General features: G+C 41.0%; 1 protein-coding gene across 1 annotated transcript; it reads right to left on the bottom strand.

Annotated features, from left to right (window-relative positions):
• Positions 1-3131: 3131 nt before the first annotated feature.
• On the bottom strand, positions 3132-13934 carry LOC115778040 (ATPase family AAA domain-containing protein 1-B-like). The gene is made up of 10 exons (XM_030726065.1): positions 13830-13934; positions 11014-11112; positions 9543-9663; positions 6093-6293; positions 5792-5898; positions 5529-5618; positions 5400-5450; positions 4039-4169; positions 3300-3391; positions 3132-3157 (listed from the first exon to the last, which is right to left on the bottom strand). Exons 1-10 carry the CDS (start codon positions 13932-13934, stop codon positions 3132-3134), a joined length of 1023 nt encoding a protein of 340 aa, XP_030581925.1.
• Positions 13935-19283: the final 5349 nt, after the last annotated feature.

Genomic DNA, 19283 nt, shown 5'->3' with positions numbered 1-19283 from the left:
TGCTTTTATATCATGCTTGTATATCTATTCTGAAACGGACTGGGTAATGTGTCAGGAATGTAAGGATGCCACATATTTGATCAACATACAGAGGACTGAACTCAAAGACACCCCACACGACAAAGTGAAAAAAAATGAAGGGGCAGGCTAGTTAAAGTTTCTACCAAATTTCATTTTAGCAAATTAAAATGGTGCTCAGCAATGTGTATGGCCCCCACATACTTGTATGCATGCCTGACAAGAGCATTTCATTCTAAGATAAAGACCTTACAATAATACAGAAAAAACCCCAACAATCAGAGCTCTCCTATGAGCAAGCATTTGATGACAGCAGGAAGGAAAAACTTCCTTTTAATAGGAAGAAGCCTCCAACAGATCCAGATTCAGGGAGGGTCAGCCATCTGCCACAACTGGTTGGGGTTGCAGGGAGGCATACAGGACAAAAGACATGATGTGGAAGAGAGCCAGCGATTAATAATAACAACAAAGTGGTGTATAAACACTCAGAGACACAACAAACCTTCTGGCAACAGCCTGTAATGATGAGGAGTTGGACTGCCTGTGCAACCTCTGTAGGGTCCAGTTATGGCCTCATGCTATGAATAGTGACACTGACCCAAGTCAAATGCAAAGATGGTGAAGAAAAGTGAGAAGATGAGATGGTAAAAAATGTGAGCGGCCTCCATTTGTAAAACCATTCATGTTTGGTTTGTTGCCCCTCTAATGCACCTGTTGGTAATTTTAACACCAAAGCAGCTGAAACTGATTAACAACCCCCTCTGTTACTTAACACATCCAGCATCTACCAGATTATCTACCTCCTTGGAGTGGTAACCCACCTCAGTCTTGCATTCCTTTCCATGCAAACTCTATTAGCGTGCTAACAGACTTCCACCTTGTCCTCTCAGATTGCATTCTCCAGCGTGCTTCAAGAAGTGGACTGCCTGCTCACCCTCTTTCCAGTTCGAGGATCAGCTAGCTAATCTGGACCCAAGTTAGGCCTCATTTACCATCTCCTTCCCCTGAGGATGGACTGTTATCCTCACTGAGAACATTTCTGAGACTGAGCCTCCTCTCCTCCCTTTTAGAGTATCCCACCTGTACCTGCAAAGCTTGGTCAACCTGTATCCTTGCCTAAAACTCCCAAGCTCCACGTTAAGAAAATAAAGATTCAGTGATTACTGTAAATTCCCTCTGTGGTCTCTTGATTGGGTTCAGCACTTCAGTTCATGGCCTCCATCCAGTTCATGACAGGCGTGAAAGATCTGTTGAAATGCTGGTGTATACCAAGTCTTCTGTCAGGAAGGCTGCTGCAATCTAAGAGTTTGATTAATTGTCTTTAAAGTCTCCTGTGACAATGAACATACATTAAATTGCTTGCCAGACTTAGTCTGAATTCTCTGCAGCCGTGACTGAAACATGTGTGATAGAACTGCGAACAGGATTGAAACCACATTGTTCCTCTTGACTGAGGTTCGACCCTCCCTTCCAGCACCCTACAGTCTAAGGAAGAACTGGGAAGAATAGTATCCAGTACAAGCTGTTTATTAGACATACAGTACAGGTCAAACACAAGAACCAAAAAACCCTCAGTGCCACGGCACATGTAGGGTAAAGAAAAAACACAGAGGAAGGCACAGGCACGTCCAACCATCCATTCTCTTCCGCTTTTCTTGTTAAGGATCATGGGGGGGGTGCTGGAGCCTATCAGAGTCAGTGACAAAAATAAGACAAGGTTTCCCACACACAAAGAAGAAGGAAAAGGAAAGCATAGAAAGAAAGAAACAGTCTGGAAGAAAGAGAAAGTGAACAGACAGCAGGAGGAAAAAAAAACCAGCTACAATCTGGGTTTGGAGTTTTGTTGCTGTTCCTTTTTTTTTTCCTCTGAGATCTGATCACAGGCTGACCCAACATTGCCAGCTGATTTCTGAAGTGTGCTAAAAATACACACCTGTCCCAGAAGTACCCCTTACTTTATGACAAACTGGACAGGCATAGTAAATAATGCAGTCCTTCTCGAATCCACTTTGGCCCAGGCCCTTCTGTTCTGTCTGTGTGGGTTTTCTCTGGTTTCCTCCCACAGTCCAACAACATGCAGTTACTGGGGTTAGGTTACCTGGTGAGTCTAACTTGCCCATAGGTGTGAATGTGAACGGTTGTCTGTCTCTCTGTGTTGGCCCTGCGACAGACTGGTGACCTGTACAGGGTGTACGCTGCCTCTCGCCCCTTGATAGTTGGGATAGGCTGTGTGTGACAGTGATACTGAGGTGTTTGAGGATTTTCAGAACTTTTCCATCAGCAAACCCTATTTTAGTAAGTGCTGCTGTTTTGGAAGCTGTTAGCCGGTGTTTCTGGAACTTTCTTGGAGGTGGATCTAATGTTGTTAATAACTTGGCCACTTAGCGAATAATCTCTCGTATGATCTGCATGTAATCAAACAGTTTGTTAGAAGGAAAGTGTGATTTTTAGGCCACTCAAGCCTGATGTTAGCTGGTACGCTGTTAGCTCAAAACCAGCTGCTGTTGTTTAGCTGGCTCTATTCAGCTCTCTGTGGACGGGATGGTCGCAGGTCTGATCTGCTGAAAATTAGTAATTCCTACAATATCATGAATAAATAAGCATTTTTTATGCAGGTTTTCTTGTGTAAGAGCCCTGACTTCAGTTAAGGAAATAAAGCTTTAGGTGAGAAGGAAGAGGACGAGGTGGAGATGTGGGAGGAGAGAGCCGTGGTGGAGGACGCAGATGAAAATCAAACACAGGAGAAAGATGAGACAATAATGAGACCACTGTTAAATGGTCATATCCACTTTAAAAGAGCTACATATGACCTCTACATCAAAACTAACTCATAATTCATACTTTATAGCAGTTTTTTAGCTATATTTAGGAGTTCAAAATATTCATCAGATTTCCCTTTCCTTTCAAATTTCTCAGGATTCTGGAACAGAATTCTATTGGTGTATAGAGGAGGTACACAGACATGATCCTGGCTGATTAAACCATGGCTACTTAATAATAAATAAATAAGTAATGAATAGGATTTGAAATATGATTATCAACAGCAGCAGTGTGGCATGTCTTCCTGTAGTCTTGGACTCCTTTATCTTGCTGATGGTTTTCATCCTGATAAATCAGACATACAGCATCATCTGAAGGTCTGAGAGAGAGAAATCAGACACTCAGCAAACAGCAGCTGAAGATCCTGGTTCATCAAACTTTGGCTACTTAAAAAATAAATAATTAAACACACGCGCACACACACACACACACACACACGCGCACACACAGGAGCAGTGTACCCTGTTGTTCTCCATTCTTGGATTCCTTAAACTTGCTGATGGCTTTATGAAAGTCGTCCTTTCTGATGCAATAGGCGGAGTCATCTGAGGGGCTGAGAGGCAGAAATCAGACATTCAGCAGGTGAAGGCAGCTCTAGGTTTTTACACTTAACTATATAATAAACAGCTCTGCATCAATTGTACAAAATGCCTTCACATCAGTGAGTGACAGGTGTGTCTCAGGGAAAAAGGAAAACGAAACAGATTGTTATAGTCATTAAATTTATCCTAATGAACACAAGTTAAATAATAATTATTATACTTTATTAGTAAATGAAATCGTATATTATTGTCAATATACTGACTTCGAGCATTACGTCCACTTTAAAACATGAACAGTCCTGTCACTGCACCCACTCTTGGACACCTACACTGCTGAAAATGCCCTAAGTTTATGTGTGGGTGTCTCGCTTTACGAGCTCAAGAAGCTGTCTGAGTAAAATGTTCTGTGATTGGTTCATGTCATTTCTAGCTGCCAGCAGCAGTTGAACATGTTTAGTAATTAGTGAGCAATAAGCCATGGTAGGAACTGTTCTAAAGTGTTGATCCAAGAAGCAGAGAGTGTAAATGAGGAAAAACTGCACTCAGCTTTATTACAGGACAATTTGGACCTTAAATGTCTCCCTTAATCCTGGACCTGATGCTCGCGGCTGTAAACATTTAAAGAACTGGCATTACACTTAAAGTAAGCAGAACATACACGTTATTCTGACTGTGAATGAGGTCTCCAGCACCCAGCAGCGCTGCCTCACGACACATCTCTTTGAGGTCACTTCCTGAGAAACCCTCAGTTTCCATGGCAAAATCTCTGAGGTTAATCAGTGGGTCTACCTGCAGAGAAACAGTCAATCAAAAATCAGGTCAACTGGTCTGAGCTTGAGTTGGCCGTCAAGAAAGAATTTTACTATGTCACCTCCTGGTCTGTAAGAGATTAGTTTGAGTATAGCAGAAGAATGACATTAGAAAAATCAATCAATCATAAAAACAATAAAATCTCTGTCACCTGAATCGATTCTATGTCCCTCCCTGATTCTATGTCCCTCCCACACTGAACTTACTTTTTCATTCTTTCTTTCTTCAGTTTTTTGCTTCTTTCCTACCTACTTCCTCCACCTTTATCATTTCCTTTGTTCTTCACTTCCTTTTATCCTTCATTTGTTCCTTCCCCTTTTATTATCGCAGATTTCTTAATTTCCGTGACTCCCTGCACTACCTCTGTGATGTATTTGTTGGGAAAAATCCCAGGAATTCTACCAATTATGAAAAGACCAGGCCTACACAGCCAGCTCCAGGGCAAAAGCTTTTATACCTTGCAAGGAGGAAACCCTTTAATTCAGCTGCACAGTCAGATAGACAGCTTCATGAAGGCACTCTCAATTTGAGGAAGTACTCAAACCATCTTTATACATGCAGTCTCTCACACACACTCACACACACACACTCACACACACACACACACACACACACACACACACACACACACACACACACACACACACACACACACACACACACACACACACACACACACAAACACTCACGACCTTATATAGTAGTAAGATCACAGACAAGAGAGGAAGTAACTATACAGTGACAGTTACACTCTGCATGTCACAGCTACAGTCAGCCTCCTAGAAAACACCTTATATACACTTCATGTGAATAAATGAGAACAGGCCATAGGTTTAACAGGCTGAAAATATAACCCATCACCTCTAATCAACTTTTTCAGTAACAAAGTACACAAATATGAAACTCGTGGCCTCCAGACTGTGGTCAGACTCTTTGGAAAAGAAACACTTTCTGTACAAAAGGTTCCTGAAGAGGTCATACAAAGGTTTCCCTCCACATAGACATCTCTGTTCATCACTAATACAGTCATTTCAATAAGCAATATATACATAAGCACAATTATTCTAAAAAAGGCTGTCACACTCGCACAGAGTTTATTTTTATAACAGTATTCAAAGAGCAGAAGAAGAATCATGTGAGTAAAATGATGAAGGTTCAAAAGATTCAAATCTCAGTCACATGATTTGTTCCTTTCTGCAGTGAACTTACTTTCTCATTCTTCAGGATCACCCCGAGGATGTCCTCACGCTGTCTAACACTCTGCAGGAACAAACACACTGTCAGCATGCATGGTTTCTCTTATTTTCTACAATCAGGCTTATGTTGAAAAGCACATACTGGAAGCTTGATGTGGATCTGGGTGGGCATCCTCCTCAGAATGGCAGGGTCTAGGTCATCACGACGGTTGGTGGCTCCCATTATGAGGACCTGACAAAGTAAAGTTTTATTCATCTTTACAGAGACCAAAACTTCTCAGGGTAAACATCTGAAAACCAAAACTCTCCCTGTACGCCGATGATCTGATGCTTTACGTTCAGGATTCACATTTAGTCCATACATCAGCAGATCAGTGAAACTCCAGTTCAGACAGGTGTGAATACCTGGCAATGGTGGTCTGTGACCAGTCCATCCCACAGACTCATGAACTGAGCCTTGAGCCTGGCCGTGACTTCATGATCTGAACTGGAACGACTCCTCAAGAATGAGTCTGTTCAGACACACAAGTTTTTAGTTTTATTTTCTTTACATTTTTTAATATTCTTTCAGTTTCACTTAGTTCACGCGGTATGTGTTGTTTCATTTTAGGTTTCACTGGTTGAAAATTTTTTAGTGTAAATTTCTGTTGGGTGTGTGTGTATGTGTGTGTGTGTTACAGATGATTAATGTTTCCTTGTTTCTCACCTATCTCATCAATGAAGATGATTGTTGGCTGCAGCTTGACCGCCAATGAGAACACAGCAGCGGCCAGTTTCTCGGACTCTCCGTAAAATTTGTCTGTCAGGGTGCTCACCTGCAAGTTGATGAAACAAAAGCCTGCCTCTTTTGCTGTTGCCTTGGCAATTAGTGTTTTACCGCATCCAGGAGGTCCATGCAGCAGCACACCTATTACCAAGACAATGGGATGGGATTATAATCTGGTAAAAATACTGTTTTGCTTTATGCAGCATGGTGGTATAGTGGTTAGCACAGCTGTTTCACAGCTAGAGGGTCCTAGGTTCAATTCCACCTTAGTGTGGGCCTTTCTGTGTGAGTTTGCTTGTTCTCCCCTGTGTCTGTGTGGGTTTTCTCCAGTTTTACTCCCACAGTTCAAAGACATGCACTCACTGGGGTTAGGTTAATACTACATTGCCCACAGGTGTGAATGTGATTGGCTGGCGACCTGTGTAGGGTGTACCCTGCCTCTCGCACTATAACAGCTGGGATAGGCTGCAGCCCCCTGAGCCTGAACAGGACGAGTGGACGATACACACACACACACACACAAGAAGAAGAAATATAACTAATTTAAGTAGGACTAATTTTCTTGCAAGCTGCACTACTGAAGACAATTTATGGTAATCTTTGTCTTTTTGCTTAATCAATACTATTATTCATTGGGCATTAAATATTAAATGTGTTTCAAGTGGTAGTTTTTTTTTAATTTTCTATTTTGTTATGGAGATGACAAATAATAAACTTACATAGTTTTAATAATGCTGTTGAAAAAGTGCAGGAAACAAAACTGCTTAATGATGATCACAAATCAACCTAAACATATTTATAATATCATGAGTAGCAGAGGTGTAGCAGTGGTGAGAAAAGGTTCAAAACAAATATCACCAGATATGATAAAACAAGTTCTGAATACATCATTTTTGGCACAGCTTGGTTATAGTTGTGTGATCTGGTCCCGTGCATCAACAAGAACAAGAGCACTGCAGAGCGGGTGCCAACCCTCAGCTGTTTTGGATTCATAACGGGGGGGTCAAAGTGCTGTTATTGTACAGGAAGTGAAAAAGTGTGTGAAGTGTGATGGGTCTAACTTGAACAGGATGCATCTTTGGTGTGAATTTGAACATCCTATTGCACTCACAAGATTTTCAGAAAACTTGACCTCTGACCCTTACCCTTAGGTCTAAGTTGCTTAAATGAGAACTCGTGTGATATTTTTAGTAGATGCATCTGTGTTGTGAATTTAAACATCCTTTGTTCTGAAGTTATGGCCAACATTAAAGTTTTTCTGGAACAGATGCTGATGCCAAGGCTGTTACAAGAATTTGACTTTTTCTTTGTAACAGTCGAGCTAAAAATAAAGTGACAATAGTGACGATATTACAGAATGTATTATAAAGAAGGATGTTTTCTCAATTTAGACAACATAACAGACATGATTGGCAACAGAAAGAAGCTAAACAGCCAAAAGTGAAAACAAGCAACATACAAGAAGCAGTTCCTTGCTGAGCTCACTGTTGCCAACTCCTCAGTAAGGAAAGTAACTATTGGCTGTCCAAAACGTCGCTAGAAGTCACTACATGATGTCAGCACCTAATGTGCATAATCAGACATTAGCATGTGTGGTATCTGAACTTTGTGTTAAACTGTGTGTTAAACTGCATCTATGTATAGGTTTTCTCCTTTAGGATTATGGCCTTGAGTTCAGGGCTGCTTTGATCAGTAAATGGTATGAGAGAGTGCAACCTCTTGTTGCTTTCTCTCTCTAAAAAAGGAATGACCTCACATACATGCAGGAAATAAGCTATACCTGGTTATTCAGAAAATACTATATATGGTGTTTGTACTGCTATGCTAAAATTCTATGTATGCATATGTGTTCTCTTTCTTAAAGTCTTTACTGGAATGCATGTATTGTCTCTTTCCTTAAGGGCTCAGGCAAAGGAGATGTGATGTAAACTTCCCCCACAGAAAGAATTCATAGAATGTCCTTGTAGGCTCTCTAGCCTGCCATATAAGGGATTGTCCAGATGTCCAGCTATAGGTTAGGAGGCTGGAGCTGTTTTCTTAACCATATATGGAAAGGCAGGATGTGGGGGTTTGCCAACACTATATAATGTCTGTTCTTCTTTTGTTTGGTGGAGTTAGGCCGATTGGCAATACCCTGTCCCCGATGGCTTTACAAAGCATCGGTTTTGACACTGTCTGTTTCTTTGCAATAAACTTTGTATCTATGCATTAAGACTTTGTCAGTGAGGATTCTTTCCCCAAGAATGCAACCATCCAAAAATACGACACATGTAGTTGTAATTGAGGCTGTAGGAGAGAGGAATAGCATCCTCTCTCCTACAGAAAAAAAACACCCTAAATATGTTTAGGACTACAAATGAACTTTATGCAATAACTTTATGACTGTAGCCTCTTAACTGGCCACGTCCCGTCCGCGGGATGTTTGTAGTTCATTTTATGCGGCAGACTAAACCCTTCCATTAGCGTGGCCAGTTAATAGGCTACAAAATGAGTTTTCCAGTGCAAATAATAACCAGAGGGCGTTAATTAGGTGATTTTGGTGCTGCCAGTTAACAGGCTAATGCTTTGCCTAGACCCACATTACATAAATAAGTTTTGTCCCATATGATTTAAGTAAATCCACCAGCTGCTTCACAAGGAATAAGCACACGAACAAGACCCACTTTTGCCATCAAGGTCACGTGACTTCCAGTACAAACCAACTTCTCCTATGGAGTTGCAGTACACCAGCACCCTCTTCTCTGCAGCCTAGTACTCTTTTAGGTTTCCGGTCTATCTCCAAAACTCTCCAAGGGTCGTGGGGGGGCTGGAGCCTTTCCCAGCTGTCATAGAGCGAGAGGCATGGTACACCCTGTACAGGTGGTCAGCCCATCGCAGGGCTAACACAGAGAGACAGACAACCATTCACATTCGCGCCTATGGACAATTTAGAATCACATATTAACCTAACCCCAGTAACTGCATGTCTTTGGACTGTGGGAGGACACCGGAGTACCCGGAGAAAACCTACGTAGACACGAGGAGAACACGCAAACTCCACAAAGAGAGAGAGAGAGAGGCCTTCTAGATGTCATTCTAGCTGTGAGGCAGTAGTGCTATCCACCACACCACTGTACTCCCCACAACCAAATGAAAATGATTATATATAGTAAATATGTAATGAACTGATTGAATGCTGTGTGTCCCATATAGATTTTGATGATTGTTTCTGTGGATATCCTGCTTGAGGCAGTTATGTGTGTTGTCTATGAATTTCAGTGTTTACATTTTGTAGATACTGGGTTGTATATGTAAGGACCCCAGGAGGAATAGTAAAGGATAAGGCTGATGCTAATGAGGATCCTCAACAAAAAAACACTGTTGAACAGGAAGAAGTGAATGACCTCTGACCTTTTGGGGGCTGCAACAGTGTGGATCCCTGGAACAGCTGTCTTTTCTCAACAGGTAAGATCACTGTCCCCTTTAGCTCGGCAATCACATTGTCGAGACCTGCGATGTCGGTCCAAGTGGTCTGCATACAAGAAGTAATCTGGATGAATATCACCACCTACTGATTCAGGAAAATGAACTAAACACTTCCTGTTTGTGTCAGCAGTGGCCCTGCTGTCGGTTCTCTGTAGTTTCTACACTGTTTTGCCAAAAGTATTCACAACACATAAACTTAATTGACATCCCATTCTTCACAGTGTTTAATATGATGTCTGCCCGCGCTTTGCAGCTATAACAGCTTTAATTCTTCATGGAAGACTTTCCACAGATTTAGGATTGTTTATGGGAATTTCTGACCATTTCTCAAAAAGCATATTTGTGAAGTCAAACACTGATGTTGGATTAGAAGCCTGTACGCAGAAACATTCCTTTGACTAGAACTAAGGGCCCCAGCCCAACTCCTGAAAAACAACCTGTAGTAATGTCATAGCTGAAGTTCAATTCAATTCAATTCAATTTTATTTGTATAGCAGCAAATCACACCAAACAGTCTCCTCAAGGCACTTTGTATTGTGAGTAAAGACCCTACAATAATACAGAGAAAGCCCAACAGTCAAAATGACCCCCTATGAGCAGCACTTGGCGACAGTGGGAAGGAAAAACTCCATTTAACAGGAAGAAACCTCCAGCAGAACCTGCTCAATAAGCTAAGCTTAAGGTTCAAATGGTTCAGTGCTTCAAAAAAGCTTCAATGCTCATCACTACTTAAAACTGCTCAAAATAACTAAAAAAAAAGTGAAGAAGTGAGAGCGAGACAGCCAGCCAGGTTGATGCTTGTGCAGTTTTAGCATTGTTATGGCCAACAGTAACCACTGAAATATGAATTAAAGACAACTTTTGCTCTTTTGCATTAACCACACCCAATACTCTACTCATTAACACAACACACATTTCTCAAATTTTATTTGTAAACAGAATGTGATACCATGATATTTGGTCACAAACAATGCAAAAAAGCTTCAGATCATTGTGTTTTGTGCACGAGTGAACAATTGTTTTTCAAAAACCTCGTCAAAGTTGTGTCAAAACACTGATGGCACCTATGGACATCAATTTATAGTAATTTTATGTTTCACTTTAAAACTGTTAAAGTTTCATCAACTTTTCTTGATCAGAAAGCAGTTTATTAACATAATGAAAATGTCCATTGTCAAAGCTAAATCCCATGGCAACCAGCGCTGTCAACAAAGGACACACCCCCACACCATATACCCCCCGTCCACCAAACTCTACACTTGGCACAATGCAGTCAGACAAGTGCCAAACCCAGACTTCTCAATCAGCTTGAATGATGGAGAAGTGTGATTCATCAGTGGCAGTATAGTGTATTTACAGCTTCAGTTTAATGACTCAAAGTGGAAAGTGGTTTTACCTTTATGATCCGCGGATCAACCAGATCAGCGGCGATGCGCTTTTCATACTTGGACAGCTTCAAACTTTTAACTTTACTCTGGCGTGTCGGTCCATTTCCCTGAAAGACACAAAAGAAGATATGATTCAAAGACTCACCCCGAGCTCTCAGCCAAACTCTTATGGTCCCCATCAGCAGGAGACAAGCTTTAAATTAAACATGCTGGAAGAAAGTTAAAATAAAAAAACAGCGATTAACCAGAAAACAAGCAATGCAACTATTACTGAATATTAAAAGAAACACAATATAAATTTTCCTGTGCTAAAATAATAATTCAGAGAGATCAAACATGATCCTGACCACAGCCTGACTTAAAGAAATACTCGTCTGTTTTATTATTTATTCATGTTTGTTTATTGTGATTTCTGCTATGTTTGTGTGCCTGTGTTACCTGTAAAATCTGCTCCTGGAACTTTAATTTCCCTGAAAGAATATTCCTAAAGGAATTAATTGTTTTATCTAATCTAATCTAATCTAAACTTTTCTGATATAAATTGCTGGACATGGTGTGTGAGCTCCTGAGGACTGAGCACATGATTTATCCAAAGAGCTGCATTAAAAAAGCAGAGATCAAATTCTTAGGAAACGAAGGGTCGACCTTTAACCCCGAAGAAAATCTATGGGCTATTGTGAAGAGGAAGATGAGATACACCAGACCCAACAATTCAGAAGAGCTGAAGGCCACTATCAGAGCAACCTGGGCTCTCATAACACCTGAGCAGTGCCACAGACTGATCGACTCCATGCCACGCCACATTGCTGCAGTAATCCAGGCAAAAGGAGCCCAACTAAGTACTGAGCGCAGTACATGCTCATACTTTTCATGTTCATACTTTTCAGTTGGCCGACATTTCTAAAAATCTTTTTTTTAATTGATCTGAAGTAATATTCTAATTTTCTGAGATACTGAATTTGGGGTTTTCATTAGTTGTCAGTTATAATCATCAAAATTCACTTTTTGAATGGAATTACTGAAATAAATCAACTTTTCCATCATATTCTAATCTTATGACCAGCACCTGTACACAGTGTGAGTAGAGCACCACGTTCCCCTCCTGAGTCACGTCATGGTTTGACAGAATTGTTTTAAGGCCATCCAAAAGTCTTTTTCCATGGCCTCACCGAACTCCTCCCACACCTGAGTTTTCGCTTCAGCCACCAACCAAGCTGCATTCCGCTTGGCCTACTGGTAGCCGTCAGCTGCGTCCAGAGTCCCACAGACTTATCAGGCCCAAGAGCTCCCTTCACTTCCAGTGACCACCATCTGGTTCAGGGATTACCACAATGACAGGCACCAACAACCCTGCAGCCACAGCTCTGAGCAGCAGCCACAACAATGGAGATGTGGAACATGTTTCATTTGGACTCAATGTCCTCAGCATCTCTTGGAATTCTGTGAAAGTTCTGCCAGAAGCCGGAGTGAAGGTGGAAGGCTGTTCCTCCCAGTCACACTTTTTCAGGTCTCACAGTCATTGCCAACCTGAGCGCTGAAGTCTCCAAGTAGAACAATGGAGTCACTGGATGGAGCGCCCTCAAGCACCTCACCCAGCAACTACAAGAAGGCTGGGTACTATGACCTGTCATTTGGTGCATAAGCATAACTATCATAACAGTCAACTATCACTGCCACATCAAGGCATGCTTTTTTTTCTGTGTTAAATCAACAGCAATTTATAGTCAATTGCATGCCTCAAACTTTGCAAATCATGCCTAATATAAATATTCTCAACCTAAAGTAGAATCTCCAACAAATTGTTATGTCTGTGGCTGTTTGTTCTGTTTTTTTGTTTGTTTTTATAAGTCATAAGTTTTAGTGGTGATAAAGATGCAGTCACTGTTTGTGGGTAATCTGTCTGTGCAGGTGCCTGGACAAGGTTGGTGTTATATATGCTATATGCTATATGCTATATAAGACCACGACTAAGAGAGAGGATCATTGGCATTCCCGAATATCCAACTAGTATGTTCTGTATGTTCGATTATGCCTGAGTGCAAGGACACCATTATCTTCTGTTTTTCATTGGTGGTGGTATTATTTTTGGGTAGGTTAGCTGCCAAACAGCGGTAGATGTTAGTTAGTGTTTTGTACCCCTTTAATAAGTCCAGTAAAGTCTTTGTGCTGCCAAAGAACATCAGTAAATGTGACCATATATGTTTCTTTGTCTGCAAAATTCCAACCTTTGTAAGGACAGGATATTTTTCACAAGATGTTCTCGTTTGTGACCTGCAGGTTAAGAACACCATCTGGTAAAGTTAGATGGGCTTTTTGTAGTCCACTTTCTGTACATTTAAGTTTCAACATGGCCGACAACACATTGTTAAGGAGACCAGCAGGTGGTTCAGATTCTCAGACTGCCATGACCATGTATGTGCTTCTGTTTGTCCTTTTTCTCCACATCTGCATTAAAAGATTACTACAGTAATTATAATTGATAGAATACTCAATTACTAAAATGATCAATAGTTGGAGCCCTACTGAAATTTGCAACATGCCATAAGCCAATGCATCACCTTCTCACATAGGAGCAACAGGATTCAGGTGATAGAGCGATTGTTGTGTGGGAGACTTTTTTTTTTTTTTTTTAAAGATCAGATTTGTGTCGGTATCGGCAGATATCCAAATGTAAAATATCGGTATCATATTGAACATAAAAAAGTGGTATCATGCCATCCCTAGTTTGTACATTAACCAATCTAAGATTAAACATGACAGAAGGATTAGAATAGATTCACTTTAAGGAGAGAAGATAAAACCTGCTGCAAAAAGTTAGTCTCACCTGTTTGTGAGGCTCCTGCTTCTGGTTTGCCCATTTGTAAAACAAGATACTTAGGAGGCCCGCAGCAAGAGAGATGCCAAAATACGCCACGTTGCCCACTACCATTGTCACACTCCACAGATTCTGAAACACAAACAGGTTCACACTGATCAGATTAATGTATAAAATGTCAAAATGAAGACAAATGCAAGATCAGGGATTCTGTGAAAAAATGACACCGATAAACATTGCACAATTCTAAATAAGGGCACTTATATCAAACTATCAGTAATTATAATCAACACGTTTTGGAGAAATCCCCGTGGAGACAACAAGCTCTGACTGTAGTGATGCTGTGATGAGGCCCCGTGAATGTGTTGAATCTTTCCGCCAACTGATTCGCCAAAGCCTGATCACACGAAGCCCCGTTTAGCAGCTCATTTAGGAGTGCTGACACCTGCTGGACATTTGATGTACAGCATCCCTGCTGTTCTGTTACATGTTTGCCTTGAGGCGACTGTTTGTTATGATTTGGTATGAATTTTGACAGGCGGATCTTTTGCGCAATTATTATGTCAAAATCTCCATCTGAGTTATTGTAAAACCAGATTGAATAAATCTATGCTGATCGTGGTGTGCTAATAAAGTAGACATTATGTGGTGTGTTTTTTGAATAAACAGTTACAAGAAGTGCTTGGACGGAGGTAGAGGTGCTTTATTAATTTTTTTTTTTTAAATGACAGTCTTGGGGCTCTGTCGATTCCTTCTTTCTGGAATAACTTCCACAGCCTTAGAAAACACTCTCAGCAGCAGATATTCAGGTTCTGATTTGTACAGGATCCAGGTGCTTCTGATTATGCTGCTATAACAGCGGATCAGACTCAGATCACCCAGAACACTTCCTCTATTTCCCACGTCTTTTTCAGCAACTCGAATCACTCAATGAAGTCACATGATTTTAGAAAAACGGTGCCGCGTTTGTTTTTTGTCACGTGATTTTCTCAAATCGAAACGATCCTCGGCACAGGCTTCATTTAGACACGCCCCCTTTTAGTCTGCACAGCCAGGTATCATGTACAGTACATGACGTAACATCAACATCTGACTGTGGTGAACAGCGTGCTTCTGTGCCGGTCAAAAAAAATGAAAGGAATACTTTTTAATCAGAGGTTCTCGTATATGTTTTATGCATAGACGTGTGCTCGCTTGTAATTAGTGTCAATTAGAAGTAGTTGTATTAAAACCATTAATTTAGTAATTACAAGGCGAGGCTCAGATGGTTCTGTCCAGTAAAAACAAACAAAGGAAGTCCTGGTGTGTGGCATGCCCAGGAGGAGCAGGAAAGCCTGAAGTGAAACGTAATGGTCGCATAACAGATGTTTTGAGGGTCCCTGTTAAACTCGTACATTCATAATCAATATGAAAATGATTTGTATATTTCTTCTATAAGGTGATTGGAATTATATGATGTATAACAGATAAATCTCACCTTCAGAGACGCGAAGACGCCGACAAAAAGCAAAGTTGAGCAGATCCGCTATTTCCGTGTCTGGTGATCTTAGATGGTCACAAATGTCCACGAATGTTGGTGTTAATGGAGAATAGTGAAGAAAAGAACGCGAGTCTGACCAAAACCCACTAAGTTCAAGGTACAAATACAGCTGAGAGTCACTGACTGTGGGAACTAGTGATGAGAGTGTGAAACTGAAACTCGGTAAGTGCTGCTCTGGGCTACAACTCAGAGAAAAAATCACGTTCCTGACATCAATCACCTGACTGCTTAAGGATGCTGCGCTGGAAATTCAATCCAAAAACTACGGACTTTTCCCAGATCTCTCTCACACACACACACACACACACACACACACACACACACACACACACACACACACACACACACACACACACACACACACACACGCGCGCGCGCAGCGGTCCCTTCTCCTATAACAGCACAACCACAGCGCTGGAGGACAATCACCCGTGGGAGAGATTCAGTTTTGGCCTTGTTACGGCCAACACTTACCGCTGAGTTATGAATTAAAGACAACTTTTTTCTGCCAATCTCTCGTCCATCCTTTCAGTGCGATGACGGACGCTGTCGTATCAAGACTGAGCACAAGCACAACCAGTTAATGCCATGTTTTCCCAGCACACTGCTCAATAACACAACACACACGCACACACACACACATCCGTCTTTATTTGTAATAGAACCTGATATTATGATATTCGGTCGTAATGTGCGTGCCTCAAACAATGCAGTTTTGTGCGCGCGTGCATGTGTGCGGGACATTTCTTAATGATGTTAAGGTGTTCATTTTCATTTAACCTTTCTAAACTTAAGCAAGTATTTTTTTTATAAGTTCTATAAATTATTTAGATTATTTTTTAGATTGTGACGGTTATGCTGTCTCAAATCACGAGGTGGGTCAAACGAGTTTCAGCAAGTGTCGTTTGCGCAACACGTTGACCAGATGTCACACTGGCAGTATTGTGCGGTGGACGGTTTGCTGTAAGAGAGCCAGTTTCACTCTGAGTCACTGCTTTGAGTCAAAGTTATTTACTGATGAACGCTTTGCTCCTCACTGTGGTTTCACTTTAATACAGTCAACACATCTGACAGGCTTTAAATAGCTTTAAATCCCTTAGTGGGCCAATCAGACACAATCAAACAGGTTTTGTTAAAATCAGATGACATCCAACTTTACGTCACTACCCATCCACCTCATTCATCTATGCTCTGGGTTTTTTAAGCCCAGTGTTTAATATCTAATTGATTGCATTGTCAGCATCCACAGTTGACAAGCACTTAAATGTTCTTTGGATTCTTAAAGATTGAATCAAGAGTTTTAATCTGTTCTGTGTGAAAATCACTCGCTCTAATGAGTGAAAAACAATGTGGAAGGTGAAGCTGGATTTTAAACTACAGCAGCTGCTGTTTCATTAGGAGCTTCGTTTAAGTTGAGGTTTAATTTTAGGTTCTTCAATCCTACGGTTAAATAAGACTATAGAACAATACTACTATCAGCTTTCATTGGCTATAATCATCCTGCTGCAGACAGGAGTCTGTTGAGCATATTACTGATATAAGCCTACACTTATGACTATTTTATAAAAAATTATGAAGAGAAACAAGTCAGCATGAAAACCTGCAGGCAAAGTGAGACCTCTGAGGGAAAAAAGACACACAGGTTTACCTCTGATGTCAGTGAGCAGGTCCTCTGCCTCCCTCCTGTTTTCAAAGTCTGCTTTTTGTTTGGTCATTTTTGGGGGTCAGGCAGCTTAAATGAAAAGTGCTGATCGATGCTTTTAACTGCTGATCACTGATCAATGTGTCATTGGCAACGCGGAGTAACGGGTTAGTGCACGGGTTAGTGCACGGGTCTTGACCTGCGCAGCAACTGTTGCAGTGCATAATGGGATTTGTAGTTGAAGTGGTGGGAGCGCTATTTACTGGTTGGCCATGAATAATAAATATATCAAATCATCTCACGGGCCAGATCTGGTCCACTGGCCTTGAGTTTGACACGCGTGGTTTAGCTGATAATCTGGAATAAACCGCATCTTTAATGAGATGCTGATTCAGCAGGAAAAGTCCTAAATGCAGCACCAGGTTAGTGCAGTTGCTTCCTTACTGTGTGACAAAAAACAGCTAAGCCTTTCTGATACTGGACCGATGGACTTCTCAGTGAAGGTTTCTTTTTCCCTCTGATACTGAATCACAATGAGGAGATCCCTCTGTTTTTAAAAGCAACAAGACCGGCAAAGAGTAAGATCCAGCAGCGAGATGGACATGTTTGTCCATTTTCAAGACAAGAAAAGAACATTTTTAGAACGATTTATAAAAAATACCAGGATGCATACGAGTTAAGATTCGGGGAATTTGGGGATTTTTTTTTAATAAAAAATGTTGACTTTATGATATTTGATATTCAAATTCAGGAAGTAAAGTTTTTGGTATTAATGAATTCCTAATCACCATCCCCAGTAAAGCTGGGGCTCTCAGTTGGTGACCACTGTTTGACTGCTGTCTGTTCTTATAGTGTCTCACTGACAAACTACAAACTCCTGAACACGTGACTCAGATTTCTCATCTGTTCCTGAATCAGCACAAATCCAAAGAGTCAGAAAACTATCCGTGAAACCTCAAATGGTCTTGATTCACATTTACCGTCTGCTCCCACCTACTGGTAATACTGGTGTATTACAGCAGAATCATGCCACAAGAGGACTCATTTAAACACGCATTCAAATTGTTTTTAATAAAAAGTTTATCACTGAATTACTTGACTTACTTTTTGCTGATAATTACACTCAGCCCTAAAATTCACCTTTTTATGACCTCTCATGAACAAATACATGAAGAAGAAGAAGAAGAAGAAGAAGAAGAAGAAGAAGAAGAGACAGCCTTTATTGTCCCGCAGGTGTAACAGCAGCCACAGATTCACACTTTTAAAAGCAATATATCAAAAACAAGATTAATACTAATAATACTACTACTACTACTACTACTAATAATAATAATATACCGTACAAGAATAAAACAGAAAAAACTCTGCAGTGAGAAACAGGCACATCGGACTCACAATCCAAGGAATGTGCAACTGAGTCCGATCACATCAATAATGCCTGTGTACTGAATACTGAACAAGGCAGACTATTTACAATACAGTATATTAGTGCAAATAAACAGATGTGCAATAACTGCGGAAATGTTATTCAACAATAAGTAAGAACAGAGTGGATGTTTATGCAAACGCCAGCATGGATGTAAATACTTACTGATTTTGTTGGGAGCAGTGATGGTTATACAGTCTTACAGCTGCTGGGAGGAAGCATCTGCGGTAACGCTCCTTTGTGCATTTAGGGTGCAGCAGTCTGTCACTGAAGGAGCTCTCAGGGGTGGGAGACCGTGTCCATCAGTGCTGGGTCGAGAGGACATCCTAGAACAGCGCTGGCCTTCCTGATGGGCTTGTCTAACCGCTTCCTCTCAGCTGTTGATAAGCTGCTGCTCCAGCATAGAAGATGGTGATGATGCTACTACTGAGTCATAGAAGGTCTCCAGGAGCACCCCCTGCACTCCAAAAGGCCTGAGCTTTTTCAGCAGGTAGAGAAAAACTGTTAAAAAAAAACTGTTTAAAAAAAATTGGCATAGTGAAGATGAAGCAAAAATTTGTGTAACAAATGTTTCTGTATTTCGCACGCTCTGAATGTCAGATATAAAACAAATATGCAAGCTCAAGTTTTTGTTTGTTTCAGTGTGACCTTTACAAGGACTAGGCGTCACAGAGTATAACATAACACACCAGCAAGCCACAAACTGAGTCTCATGTGCAGTTAAAGAATTTATTTGCATTCATCTATTTACAATTATGTAATTAAAAAAAGGAGGGTGGGGGCACAAAATGGTGGAGAACCCCTACCAAGCTTTCACCTCTAAAGAGAACTTTATAAACCAACAAAACCTGCACA

Source organism: Archocentrus centrarchus, unplaced genomic scaffold (genome assembly GCF_007364275.1).
Source record: "Archocentrus centrarchus isolate MPI-CPG fArcCen1 unplaced genomic scaffold, fArcCen1 scaffold_98_ctg1, whole genome shotgun sequence".
In the NCBI taxonomy this organism is placed as follows: Eukaryota; Metazoa; Chordata; class Actinopteri; order Cichliformes; family Cichlidae; genus Archocentrus; species Archocentrus centrarchus.
Note: the sequence above shows the minus strand (reverse complement) of the source record. Positions and strands in the feature narration are given on the sequence as shown.